The sequence below is a fragment of the Rhinopithecus roxellana genome, chromosome 17 (genome assembly GCF_007565055.1).
Source record: "Rhinopithecus roxellana isolate Shanxi Qingling chromosome 17, ASM756505v1, whole genome shotgun sequence".
NCBI classification, from domain to species: Eukaryota; Metazoa; Chordata; class Mammalia; order Primates; family Cercopithecidae; genus Rhinopithecus; species Rhinopithecus roxellana.
In genome coordinates, this window is record NC_044565.1 from 67,791,562 (window position 1) to 67,806,084 (window position 14,523).

The 14,523-nt window shown below is 42.6% G+C and overlaps 1 protein-coding gene across 2 annotated transcripts in view; it reads right to left on the bottom strand.

Moving 5' to 3' along the window:
* ASXL2 (ASXL transcriptional regulator 2) overlaps positions 1-13,674 on the bottom strand; it is a 162,833-nt gene extending 149,159 nt beyond the window's left edge. Inside the window, exon 1 of one of the 2 annotated variants that reach the window (XM_010383018.2) lies at positions 13,329-13,674. In XM_010383018.2, coding sequence (XP_010381320.2) covers positions 13,329-13,385 — 57 coding nt within the window. In that variant the 5' untranslated portion in view covers positions 13,386-13,674. The remainder of the gene's footprint in view (positions 1-13,328) is intronic. The other variant, XM_030921037.1, reaches the window with a different exon arrangement.
* Between the last annotated feature and the right edge of the window lie 849 nt (positions 13,675-14,523).

Sequence of the window (14,523 nt, forward strand, 5' to 3'; positions counted from 1 at the left end):
CTATAAACCCAGTACTTTGGGTGGCCGAGGCAGGCGGATCACGAGGTCAGGAGTTCGAGACCAGCCTGACCAATATGGAAAAACCCCGTCTCGACTAAAAATACAAAAAAAAAAAATTAGCCGGCGTGGTGGTGCGCGTCTATAATCCCAGCTACTCAAGAGGCTGAGGAAGGAGAACTGCTTGAACCCGGGAGGTGGGTGTTGCAGTGAGGTGATCGCATCACTGCACTCCAGCCTGGGCAACACAGAGAGACTCCCTCCCCATCCCCCCACAAAAAAAATTTAATGGAAAACAGTATTTTTAGTAACTAAAAACATAAAACTTGTATAAATCATCACCTCTTCTGTAAACCATTATTCTGCCTTCTATTACATTGTGAACTCCAAGATGGCAAAGACAGTGTTCTTCATGTCTCCCATAAGCACCGACATATAGCACAGAATGAGTAGTGAAGTACTCAATCAACATAAATGGATGGGAATAAAATGAAGTGCAGCTGACCCAACAGAAGACACTCTTTTAAGTTCAAAAGCAGAAGATGAAAACAGTATTTTATTATTTACTCATGACCAAAATAAAATAATTTTAAACAAATAAGAAAATGCAGTTAGATTCAGCCGGGTGCAGTGGCTCACGCCTCTAATCTCAGCACTTTGAGAGGCTGAGGCAGGCGGATCACGTGAGGTCGGGAGTTCGAGACCAGCCTAACGTGGAGAAAACCCGTCTCTACCAAAAATACAAAATTAGCTGGGCATGGTGGCGGATGACTGTAATCCCAACTACTTGGGAGGCCGAGGCAGGAGAATCACTTGAACCTGGGAGGCGGAGGTTGCCATGAACCAAGATCACGCCATTGCACTCTAGCCTGGGCAACAAGAGCAAAACTCCATCTCAAAAAAAATAAATAAAAAGAAAAAAGAAAATGCAGTTAGATTCACACTCAAACATCATTGCTAAAATGGTGGCAGGAGGTAGAGAAGAAAAGAGGAGCTGAAGATACTTGTGCAAATAAGGGGAAGATCTAAGGTAGAGATGTCCGCAATTGAGATGTAAGGCAGGAGAGTGGGATTATGTACAGAATCTCCTGAAGGCAGCTGGGTTAAGTCTCTGTGTGATTCCACATTGACTCTTAGTAACAAGCAGCAAACGAGGCTTTCTTGAAATATAACAGGTTTTCTTCAGAACTGTCTCAAACCTCTGCACTTGTTTGCTGCTAAGAAATAACATTGCTCTCCCTCTCTCTCTTTTTTTAAAATACAGACGGTGTCGGCAGGCTCAGCGGCTCATGTCTGTAATCTCAGCACTTTGGGAGGTCAAGGCAGGTGGATCACGAGGTCAGGATATTAAGACCATCCTGGTTAATATGGTGAAACCCTGTCTCTACCAAAAGTACAAAAAATGAGCCAGGCGTGGTGGCATGCGCCTGTAGTCCCAGCTACCCAGGAGGCTGAGGCAGAAGAATTGCTTGAACCCAGTAGGCGGAGGTTGCAGTGAGTCGAGATAGTACCACTGCACTCCAGCCTGGGAGACAGAGTAAGACTCCATCTTAAAAAACAAAAAAAAGACTTCGTCTCAAAAAAAATAGAGATGGGGTCTTGCTTTGTTGCCCAGACTGGTGTCCAGCTCATGGCCTCAAGTGATCCTTCTGTCTTGGCCTCCCAAAGTGCTGGGATTACAGGTGTGAGCCCCGGCCCAGAAATAACATCTTTATATATTTAGTTTTTCTACTCAAAAGCATGAAATAAGTCCTTTTTTTTTTGGAATGGAGTCTCGCTCTATCACCAAGTTGGAGTGCAGCAGTGCAATCTCGGCTCACTATAACCTCTGCCTTCTAGATTCAAGCGATTCTCCTGCCTCAGCCTCCCAAGTAGCTGGGACTACAGGCACACACCACCACACTCAGCTAATTTTTTTTTTGTATTTTTAGTAGAAATGGGGTTTCATCATGTTGGCCAGGCTGGTCTTGATCTCTTGACCTGTGATCTGCCCGCCTCGGCCTCCCAAAGTGCTGGGATTACAGTTGTGAGCCACCATGTCCAGCCCCCATTTATTAATTTTTCAGTAATATTAAAAAGCAGAGCTTACAATATGCCAGGCATTGTACAAAGAATTTTTTATACATTTTCACCTCATCACTTAACACCTCAAATGGAAGGTTTTATTACTGTCCCATTTTAAAGTTAGGGAAATTGAGACAGCTTAGAAAATGTAGTCTTACAACTCCAAATATGTTGCTTGGACCACAGCACCAGCATCACCTGGGAACCTGTTAAAAATGAAGACTCTGGCCACACCACAGACCTACTGAATCAAAATCTGTATTACAACAAGATCCCCAGATGATTCTTATGCACATTAATGTCTGAGCCTGGTTTAAGTAACTAGCCCAAGCTAACAAAATAAACAGTAAAGCTAAGATCAAATCCAGATCTGTGTGATTTAAAGTCCATGTCCTTAATCACCAGCTAATAATTCGTTTTCTCAAATAGAGTCCACATATTTAAAGACTATTCCCAGCCAGGCATGGTGGCTCATGCCTGTAATCCCAGCATTTTTGGAGGCCAAGGCAGGAAGGTCACTTGAGCCCAGGAGTTCTAGACAGCCTGGGCAACATAGTGATAGGGCAACATAGTGATAGCCTATCTCAACAACAACAAATAATTTTTTAATTTTAAAATTAGCCAGGCTTGGTGGCACGAGCCCGAGGTCTCAGTTACTCTGGAGGCTTAGGCGGGAGGATCTCTTGAACACAAGAGTGTGAGGCTACAGTGAGCCATGATCATGCCACTGCACTCCAGCCTGGGCAACAGAGCAAGACACTGCCTCATTAAAAGAAAAAAACACTTCACAAGTTGCTATTAAAAACAGTCCTTTTTCCATTATGTCTTTCACTCCTTTCCGTATAAAAACTATTTTTCTATTATCTTTGTCTTGTAATCCATTCCTTTTTACATTTTTACACAAGCATAAAATACACATGAAAAAAGAAAAGCTTTCATAGCACTAATGTATTTCATGGTTACATCCGTTTCTTACAAAATTTGTCAGAATCTCTCAAATCAGACAGGAAACTAGTCACTATAAATCAATAGCAAAACATTTAAAATGTTGTATACCATTCAGAAATTAGTAACTAACACCACTGAACACTTATTCGAAATTGAATATGGCTAAGCCAACTACTGAATAATTCAAACATCAGTGAGTTAAAGATTAAAGATGACATGGGCCATCCCAGGCTGTGAACTCCAGTGAAACGCCATTCTAGTATCAATTGCTAATTAATGTCAGTAGCCAAAAAATTTTCAAATGAAAAGTCTCTCACAACATCATTTTTGCCAAAAGATGGATCAACTTACTCAGAGGATACTATAATTAGCAAGTTTTACAATGCACTCTGATGTCCAAGATGAACTAACTACACGCGTATTTACCGTTAACCGATTTTAGTTTCTGTCAAGCAAGGTCAGACGTAAGAATTGTTACAGACATTTCCCAATGTCCAAATGTAACTCAAAAGAGTCTTTGGATGCAAATATCTTGGTGTGTCCTAGCATAATTTTTTTTTCACAAAGGGAGATACTCAACCAGCTTTCATGGCAAACAATACTTAATATATTTGACTAGCTTTATTCAAATTATCCTCTCTTAAAAGTAAGAATAGGCTGGTAGCAATGGCTCACACCTGCAATCCCCGCATTTTAGGAGGCCAAGGCGAGAGTACCGCTTCAGCCCAGGAATTCAAGACCAGCATGAGCAACATGTTGAAACCCTATCTCTACAAAAAAATACAAAACATTGGCCAGGTGCAGTGGCTCATGCCTGTAATCACAGCACTTTAGGAGGGCGAGGAGGGCAGATCACCTGAGGCCAGGAGTTCGAGACCAGCCTGGCCAACATGGTGAAACCCCCGTCTCTACTAAAAATACAAAAATTAGCTGAGCGTGGTGGCAGACACCTGTAATCCCAGCTACCTGGGAGGCTGAGGCAGAAGAATCACTTGAACCTGGGAGGTGGAGGTTGCAGAGAGCCAAGATCGTGCCATTGCACTCTAGCCTGGGGGACAAGAATGAGACTTCGTCTCAAAAAAAAAAAAAAAAAAAATTAGCCAGGCATGGTGGCAGTGCCTGTAGTCCCAGCTTCTCGAGAAGCTGAGGTGAGAGGATCACCTGACCTTGGGAGGTCAAGGCTGCAGTAAGCTGAGCTCCACCACTGTACTCCAGCCTGGGCAACAGAGTAAAAAGCTGTCTCCAAAAAAAAAAAAGAAAAGAAAAAGAAACTTCTCTTTAATCTCCAATTTTAAAATGGTACAAAAAAAAAAAAAAGATTTAGCATTCCTATGTTAAGAAACTCAGTTAAGGTCTGCAAGTAAAAACACTTTAAGTCTGTCTTAAAGGAGCACAAAGTCCTACTGGCATAGACAGAATTTCCTCCTTCTTATCCACAATAAAAAAAGTATTTCACAGCTGGGCACAGTGGCTCACGCCTGTAATCTCAGCACTTTGGGAGGTCAAGGGGGGCGGCCGCGAGGTCAAGAGATTGAAAACATCCTGGCCAACATGGTGAAACCCCGTCTCTACTAAAAATACAAAAAATCAGCCGGGCATGGTGGTGCACGCCTGTAGTCCCAGTTACTCAGGAGGCTGAGGCAGGAGAATCGCTTGAACCCAGGAGGCAGACATTGCAGTGAGCCAAGACTGCGCCACTGGAGTCTCTTGCTCTGTTGCCAGGTTCCATTTAAAAAAAAAAAAAAAATTGGCGGGCGGGGTGGCTCACACCTGTAATCCCAGCACTCTGGGAGGCCAAGGTGGGCGGATCACAAGGTCAGGAGATCGAGACTATCCTGGCTAACATGGTGAAACCCCATCTCTACTAAAAAGTACAAAAAAATTAGCCAGGCGTGGTGGCGGGCAACTGTAGTCCCAGCTACTCTGGAGGCTGAGGCAGGAGAATGGCGTGAACCCGGGTGGCGGAGCTTGCAGTGAGCCGAGACTGCACCACTGCACTCCAGCCTGGGCAACAGAGCGAGACTCTGTCTCAAAAAAAAAAAAAAAAAAAAAAATTACCCTGGTCTGGTGGCACACCCCTGTCGTCCTGGCTACTCAGGAAGCTGAGGTAGGAGGACCGTTTGAGCCCAGGAGGTCAAGGCTTCAGTGAGCTGTGACTGAATGCCACTGCACTCCAGCCTGGGTGACAAAGCAAGACTCCACCTCAAAAAAGAAAAAAAAAAAAAAAGAATAAGGCAGATATTAAATATACAAGTAATGACATGAAAAGATATCCATGATATTCATAAAGTTATAGAATTTCATGTAAAATAAAGGTATACCTGTTTGTATACATGAGGTTAAAAAAAAAAAAAATCCAGAAAGCCATATGTAACTATCAACCAGAGTTAATTTCAGTATGGTAAGTAAATATTTTCAATATTTCAGTATGCAGACTTTCACTTAATTCCCGTTTTCAGTATACTGACTCATCTAGAATTAACTCTTTACACACTTGTTTTTTTTAAAAAATAATGAGCCTATATAACTTGAAGAGGAAATAAATTTAAAGCAAATAACAGTTTTTAAATCATATTGAGAGTTCTAAAATTTAGTTCATTCAACAACCTTTTAACAACAGTAAAAACATAATAATCCACACTGTACTAAAAATACTAAATTATAAAATACCATAAACTATGAAGATGGCCTCTATGAGATGTAAAAAGAAAGAATACAGAAGTAGAGGGGTATTCAGAGCTTTTTTGTAAACAGGACAAAGATAGCAAGTTTAGTTATATCTTCACACACTGGCCTCCTTCCAGACAGCTTTTGTAGAGGGGGGGAAAGAAAGTCCCACAGCAAAATTGTCCAGCCTCTCAAGAGTAGATAGAATCTGTGGATGGGGAAGCAGAAAGGACTTTTGCAAACCTGAGGTTATTTTCTCAACGCCTTTCAGAATTCTACAAGAGATGCAGGAGTAGCAGCAGCAGCACCACCTTTCATAGAAATTTTTAATTTAAGTGTTCAAAAAAGATTCTTCCCCCCCCCTTCAACAAACTAGGAGGTTTGTGGGCTTTCAGGATAGAGGAATAAAAACAGGACAGAAGAAATTATGAAGTTAACACAAAATTTTATTTATTTTGGTTTTTGAGATGGAGTTTCGCTGTTGTTGCCCAGCCTGGAGTGCAATGGCACGATCTCAGCTCACAGCAACCTCCACCTCCCGGGTTCAAGTGATTCTCCTGCCTCAGCCTCCTGAGTAGCTGAGATTACAGGCATGCGCCACCCATACCCAGCTAATTTGAAATTAACACAAAATTATGCAGGAGAACTTTAAATAATATGGCAAGAAGGAAGATCAATCAAGCAAAAAGTGTTACATCAAGTCACCTACTACTAATAATAAACTTGCAGAAAGTAATTTCATGAATGTAAACACACAGTTGTTTTGAAAATTATGCATTCAAGGCCGGGCGCGGTGGCTCAAGCCTGTAATCCCAGCACTTTGGGAGGCCGAGACGGGCGGATCACGAGGTCAGGAGATCGAGACCATCCTGGCGAACATGGTGAAACCCCGTCTCTACTAAAAAATACAAAAAACTAGCCAGGCGTCGAGGCGGGCGCCTGTAGTCTCAGCTACTCACGAGGCTGAGGCAGGAGAATGGCGTAAACCCGGGAGGCAGAGCTTGCAGTGAGCTGAGATCCGGCCACTGCACTCCAGCCCAGGCGACAGAGGGAGACTCCGTCTCAAAAAAAAAAAGAAAGAAAATTATGCATTCTGAAATAAATTACAGAAAAACAATGAGTGAAAATTTTGCATAACAGATCTATGGGATAAATGTAAAGCAGAGATCAGAGGAAAATTCACAAGACCAAAGAGCTACATAAATTAAAAATTAGCAGGGCACAGTGGCTCACGCCTGTAATCCCAACACTTTGGGTCCACTGCGAGAGCCCAAGAATTTGAGACTAGGCTCGGCAGCATGGCAAAACCCCATCTCTACAAAAAATACAAAAATTAGCCAGGCATGGTAGCGTCTGCTTGTGGTCCCAGCTACTTGGGAGGCTGAGGCAAGAGGATCCCTTGAGCCTGGGAGGCGGAAGCTGCAGTGAGCTGCGATCCCACCACTGCACTCCAGTCTGGGCAACAGAGCAAGACCGTGTCTCAAGGAAAAAAAAAAATTAAAACTTAAATAAATTCCCAACTCAAATAGCAAGAAAGATAACAAAGGACACCAAAACAAAGCCTAAGAGTAAAATTGTAAAGGTATAAGTGAAAACTAATAAGATCAGAGAACAGAAAAACAATTCATAAACAAAATCCATTTATTTGGGGGAAAACAAAAGCACCCACAAAATAGAGAAATCACTAGCAAAATTAATAAAGAAGAAAAGATAGTAATACAAATATACAAAGTAAGCATTGATAAGGGAGAAATAACTATAGAGAAGAAAAATTTTAAATTATAAGAGATTATTTTCCACAGCTTTAGGCAATTAAATTTGAGAATCTCTATTATATGGATAACTTCATGAAAATACAGTTTACTAAAATTGACCCTAGTAGAGAGGATGCTTAAGCAAACTAAGTTCCACAGAATAAACAGACAAAATTATTAAGGAATTAGCTCACCAAAAAGCACTGAGCCCAGATGGTTTCTCAGGAGAATTTTTTTTTCCCAAAAGTCTATTGGCTCTTGGAGGGTTGTAAGTTCTTTTTTTGTTTTTTTCCCCAATGGTTTGTGGTAGTGTTTGGCTACATGGATAAGTTCTTTAGTGGTGATTTCTGAGATCTTGGTGCACCCATCACCCGAGAGGTGTACACTGTACCCAATGTGTAGTCTTTTATCCCTCGTCACCCTCCCACCCTTTTTCCCCGCCCAGAGTCCCCAAAGTCCGTTCCATTATTCTTATTCCTTTCCATCCTCATAGCTTAACTGTCGCAGTTTCTCTATTTTTAGCCCATGCCAATGCTTTCTCACTAATGTTTATGTAATCAATGAGCCAAGATTCTGCCCGGTTTTACTTTCTATAATTCGTATTATAAAAATTGGCCAGGCACAGTAATCTCAACTACTAGGAAGGATGAGGCGGGAGAATCGCTTGAACCCAGGAGGGGACGCTTGCAGTCAGCCGAGATTGCACCACGGCGCTCCAGACTGGCAACAGAGTGCCAGTCTCTCAAAAAATAATATTTCCATTTTCTACACTTCCTACATCAAAGTAATTAGCCTATCTTTAACAGAAATTTTCTATCTTCCATCTTATTTTCTAAAGTTAAATAAAGATGAATCATCTAAATATTTGATGACACCCTGAGGATTTTAGCAGTGACAAAAGTTGTAAGTGACAAAAACCAAAATCTTGTATACATTCAAAATAATAATTAACTAATGAATGAAGTCTATATATTTAAAAAAAAAAAATACTATGCAGCCATAAAAAAGGATGAGTTCCTGTCCTTTGTAGGGACATGGATGTAGCTGGAAACCATCATTCTCAGCAAACTATCGCAAGAACAGAAAACCAAATACCGCATGTTCTCACTCATAGGTAGGAACTGAACAATGAGATCACTTGTACACAGGAAGGGGATCATCACATACCGGGTCCTATTGTGGGGAGTGGCGGGAGAGGGATAGCATTAGTAGATATACCTAATGTAAATGACAAGTTAATGGGTGCAGCACACCAACATGGCACATGTATACATATGTAACAAACCTGCATGTTGTGCACATGTACCCTAGAACTTAAAGTATAAAAAAAAAAAAAAAGCAAAAAAAAAAAAAATTTTTTTTCTTCAGTCTACAAATTACATCCCAAAGATCTACACTACAGGTTATGTTCCTCATCTCTAACACCCACACCTTGGTTCTCATATTTTTTTTATCATTTTCCTCCCAAAAAAAAACACCCAATGTCCTTAAGTGTATAATCTCTAAAGTCTGCCTCTCTATCCCTTCCACCTACAATCACACACACATTTGTCCTTTTGGGACTCTTTTGCCTTTTAATGCTTCCCTACCCACGGGTAAGGAGGGAAAAGTCAAAAAGCAAACAAGATCAATAAGACTGCTATTTTCAAAGTTCTGCTTTGCAAAAACTGCTAAAATCCTCAGGATGTCATCAAATATTTACATGGTTCATCTTTCTTTTTAATGAGCCTAATTTTGAACATAGTTCTAAAGTCAATGCACGCAGGGTGCAGTGGCCCACATCTGTAATCCTAACACTTTCGGAGGCCAAGGCAGGCAGCTCACTTGAGTCCAGGAGTTCAAGACCAGCCTGGGAAACTTGGCGAGATCCTGTCTCTACAAAAAAAATTTTTAAACTTAGCTGTGGTCCCGGCGCAGTGGCTCACACCTGTAATCCCATCACACAGGGAGGCCGAGGTGGGCAGATCACTTGAGTCCAGGTGTTTGAGACCAGCCTGGGCAACACGGCGAAACCCCATCTCTACAAAAAATAAAATCAGCCAGGCATGGCAGCGCATGCCTGTAGTCCCAGCTACTTGGGAAGCTGAGCCAGGAGGACTGCTTGAGCCCAGCAGTCAGAAGTTGCAGGGAGCCAAGATCACACCACTGCATTCCAGCCTAGGCAACCAAGTGAGACCCCGTCTCACACACACACAAAAAATTAGCTGGGCATGGTGGCACATGTGTGTGGTACTTAGCTACTCCATAGGTTAAGGAGGGAGAAGCCCTTGAGCCCAGGACATGGAAGTTGCAGTGAGCCCTGATCACAAGACTACACTTTAGCCTTGGTGACAAAGTGAGACCCTGGCTCAAAAAATAAAATAAAGTCAATGTAATGGTTCTCAATATCCCTGGTTAGCTACAAGTTTTTCAATTTAAATTGTACTAAACACTACACTATTTATCTCTCACTTAAATAATTCATTACCACCATCACTACTGCCCTTAAAATTTAAAACATGCAGCTGAGTATGGTGGACCACACCTATAATATTAGCACTTTGGCAGGCTGAGGCAGGAGGATCACTTGAGCCCAGGAGATTGAGATCAGCCTGAGCAACATAGGGAGACTCTGTCTCTACGGGAAAAAAAAAAAAAAATTTAATCAGCTGGGAGTGGTGGCGCACGCCTGTAGTCCCAGCTACTAAGGAGGCTGAGGCAGGAGGATCGCTTGAGGGGTTGGTTGAGGTTGCCATGAGCCGCCATCGTGGCAGTGCACTCCAGCTTGGGCGACAGAGCAAGATCCTGTCTCAAAAAAAAAAAAAAAAAAAAGTAAAACATGTGAAACTGCTAACTAAATACTAGAATGCTTTTTATCACTAGAATATTTAAATAAGACAAATTTAAGATCAACAGGGAGGCAGTCCAGTGTAGTGAATGCGCATTCAAGATCAGCTGAATCGCAGCTCCATCACCTTTCCCTGGTGTCCTTAGTTACTGGAGCCAGTGTATACATTCAAGTTCATTTTATCAGCCTTTTGGCATAATCTACTATTATATAATAATTATGAAGCCAGGCACAGTGGCACATGCCTATAGTCCCAGCTACTTGGGAAGCTAGGGCAGGATGATCACTTGAGCCCAGAAGTTCAAGGCTTTAGCGCACCACAATCATACCTGTGAAGCCACTGCACTCCAGCCTGGGCAACATGGCAAAACCCATTCTAAATAAATAAATAAAATTATAATAATAATTATTATTATTTATGAATCTTACTCTTTTGTTTAGTTTATAGTAACCTTACATCAAACCATGTAGCACTCCCACATATATACACACACCCCGTATCATCCCAGTATCACATACCAACATTTAATGTGTTGAATATATCCATTGCTATATTATTGGTCAGGAGAACAACCCTATTTTAATAGTACTCTCTAAAACATGATAGCTCTACAATGGAGGTACCAAAAACACATGAAATAAGAAACAGACCCTTGCTTCCTTGATGAAACTGTTCCTCAAACACTTGACATCCTAATGCGTAAGAAGTAAGTTTAAGCCTTAAAATCTCTTTTCCTATTCCTTTGGATCTAAATACTAGCATTCTTATTTAGGTCAAAGTTACTTTCATTTGTCAACTCACTAATTTTCTGATTTCATTATTCTGCAGTCTGAAATATTACAAATGTACCTTTGCCCAGTCCTTCTTTTATTTTCATCTATTTATCCTAAAAACATAAATATTTTGAACACCGAGATTTAGTTTAATCCCCTCACTTATAGGTAATAAAATAACCCTCCGAAACTAAGAACGTTTTCTAGATTTTGGCTACTAGAAAAAGAAAAACTTTAGTGTCATCATTCTCTTTCTAAAACACATTTTCACTGAGACTGGGGCTTTATGTATTTGCCAGAATCAAAGAAAAATACCAAGCTACTAATATACTGGTCCCCTCAGGAACTCTACTAATCAAAGTAGTCTTTCCATCTTTTAAATACTATTTTTCACATAGCTAGCTAGGGCATGAAATGAGCAAATATACTAACATAGGAAAAGCTAAGTAGTTGCAAACTGATTTTTCCTATTTGTCACAATCTCCCAATGACTATTTTATCAAAGGAATCATAATGCAAAAAACACTCCTTAAGAGTCTAGAAACTTCTCTAATATTAGTGCTCTGAGAGGCCAAGGCAGGTGGACTGCTTGAGCCCAGGAGTTCAAGACTAGCCTAGCCTGGGCAACATAGCAAGACCCTGTCTCTACAAAATATTTTTAATAAAAAAAAATTTTTTAAGATCCTAGGAACTTAAAATTAATTAGCATAAATTAGGGTCTAGGTCTGCTTACCTATAATTAAAATTCATCTGCTTCTTTTATTAACAGAAAGAAGTCTTGAGGTATCCACCAAATAGAGAGTAAAATAGTCCTCTGTGGGGAAGCAACCTCTACACCATCAAAAAAAGTATAGGAGTCTTATCTTTTAGAGAGAAACTTCTAGCACAGGAAGATATACCAAGATACACTGTAAGTGAAAACACCCAGAAAGTAAAATGTGCTATTATTTCTTAACTTTTTTACATTTCCAACTAAGAGAAATAAAAATTGAAGACTCATCAACCTCCTAATGCATAAAGTTTACAAAACAAATGCACAAAGTTTACAAACAAATGCACAAGACTGAATAAACAGTATGACCTAGATTTGAGGAAATAAATAAAAGAGACTAGATGGTAATATACCAAATGTTAGCAGATACAGACGAGGGGTGAAATAAATGTGATTTTTTTAAAAAATTTTCTTTTTATAATTTTCCAAATTTCCCTACAGTGAACATTACTTTCATATTAAAAAAACCTCATTAAAAAATAAACCATATGACATAAGGGTTCACTAAGAAGGGCTATGTTGTCGAAGTATTATTGACATGATTCACCATTAAAAGGGTGAACACCTCTCACTTTCCACTATTAAAATGCTGTTTAATGCCCTATTACTTTTCTGCTGCATCCTCAACGATGGAAAGAACTTCACTATCTCCTACCATTTCATTTCTGCATACAACTTGCTTTTAAATTTTTCTTCTTAAAATATGGTAAAAGTTCTCACTAATCCTCAATAGTCCACTTTTTAAAACCTACCTCTAAATTTCGTCATAACAGAATTAGGGGGAAAAATTGTTTTACCCACTAATTACAACTTCATTAGGCCACCATCACTTTGGCTAGGGAAAAGTGAAGGCCGGGTAAACTACACGTCCCACCATGCATTGCTGCCTTGTTCGGAGTAGGTCTCTACGGAAACAGGAAAAAAAAAAATTCTACAAGTCCCACCTGTTACTTCGTTTCTAAACACCTCCTGCACTTTCGGCTCCAACACCAAACAAAAACAAAAGCCTCGTGATCTCACGTCTGCTCCGGGAGCCAGACAAGCAGGGGGCCCAGGGTCAAAAGCATGTCCACAGTAACGGGTAAATTCTATCCAGCTCCAGCGCTCCCCTCTCCTTTCCGGGGCTGGATGCACGCACAAGCCTTCTATCTGCATCCAATGGGGGCTCTCCAGCCGCACAAGGGAGAAGAACCGGTTACCGTGCAAGCACCACAGACTTCCCCGTGACGGGGCGGGGGCTACCACAGAGCAGAGGTGATAGCGACGTGACCCCAAGAGACAGCCTCAAAACACTGAGGACTCGCCGCAGACGCCGAGAGAAGCCACGGCCCCGCGGCTATCACGTTCCGCCGGGCGCCTCCATTCCCACAGGGATCGCAACCCCAACACTAACCGCCGCCCTCTCCGCGCGGTTTTGTGCCCCCTCAGCCGGGTCGCTGGGCCAGTGACCTCCCTTCCCCTGCGACTGGCGGACGACAAGGGAACGAAATCCTCCCGGCCTTCCCCTTCGCTCCCTCCCCCTTACCGTCTTGGCGGCCTCCGCCCAGGTCCTGCCCTTCTTCCTACGTCCCTTTTCCCTCATGTCGGGTCTTGAACTGACTGGGAGGTTCCCGTGTCCGGGCTCCGGCCGCCCTCCCTGCCTGCTCTGCCCTGCGCTGCTTTTCCCGCGGTGCCGGGAAAGGTGGGAGAAAAGGGAAGTCAGGCCGGGGGGGCACCCAAGCAGAGGAAGCGGCGGGGGTGGTGCGCGGGGGGGTCTATGGGGCGGCCGGTCCTCCTGCTGCCGTTGCCACTGCTACCGCCGCTGCCATATTGGGTTCTTACTGTACAGGCTGCCGCTACGGTCATGTGACCGCTCCCGCGCGGCCGTCACTACTGTACGCAGCCGGCCGCGCGAACGAGCGCGGGCGCGCCCCCGCCTCCCAAGCCCGGCAGCTGAGCGAGCGAGCCGGCGGTCTGCGGTACCTCGCCACGCCCCCACCCTTCCGGTCTCCGCCTCTCCGCAGGAGCATGCGCGCGAGGGAGTCCCCGGCAGTAGCTGGCGTCTGACGCTCGGCGCTCACACCTACAGCGAGTATCTGCCTGCGGAAGCGGAACTTGTTCCATCCGGGAAAGCTTATTGAGCTGATCCCGCCTCGTGCGAGGCGCTGCATGGGCTGTATAGACCCGGGGAGCTGACCTCTTACGTCAGTGGGTGACTCTGCCAACTATCACTTTAGATAAGCCCTGCGTTTGTGTTTTCTTATTTATTTGCATTTTTACAAAGGTTATCTTTTTGAAGATAGGCAACAATTCTTATCTACCTATTAACCCCATTCGATAGGCGAAGCAACTGAGATTGAGTGACTTGCCAAACTCACAAGTCTGGGATGTAGAGACACCAAATATCAAATTGCCAGCTCAGAGCCCTTTCCATCTCCCCAGAAAGCCTCAAACTTAGGTGACTGTTTTTAAGGTCCCTGGTAACTGCCTCCACACTTTTACATGTGAAGCTACTCATCAATGACAGAAATGGTGTCTTCTTTATTTCGGTGAGCTCAGTTCCTAGCATAGTGCCTGTACATATCAGGCGCCCAGTAAATATTTGCTGAATGATTCAGACATTTCTGTGGTCAGAGACCATTATTTGTAGTATCCATAACAGCCTTCTGAAAGATCCAGAATGTGGCATCTTCTCTTACATCATCTATGCCTTGATACTTTGCAAAGTAAGAAGCATGTGG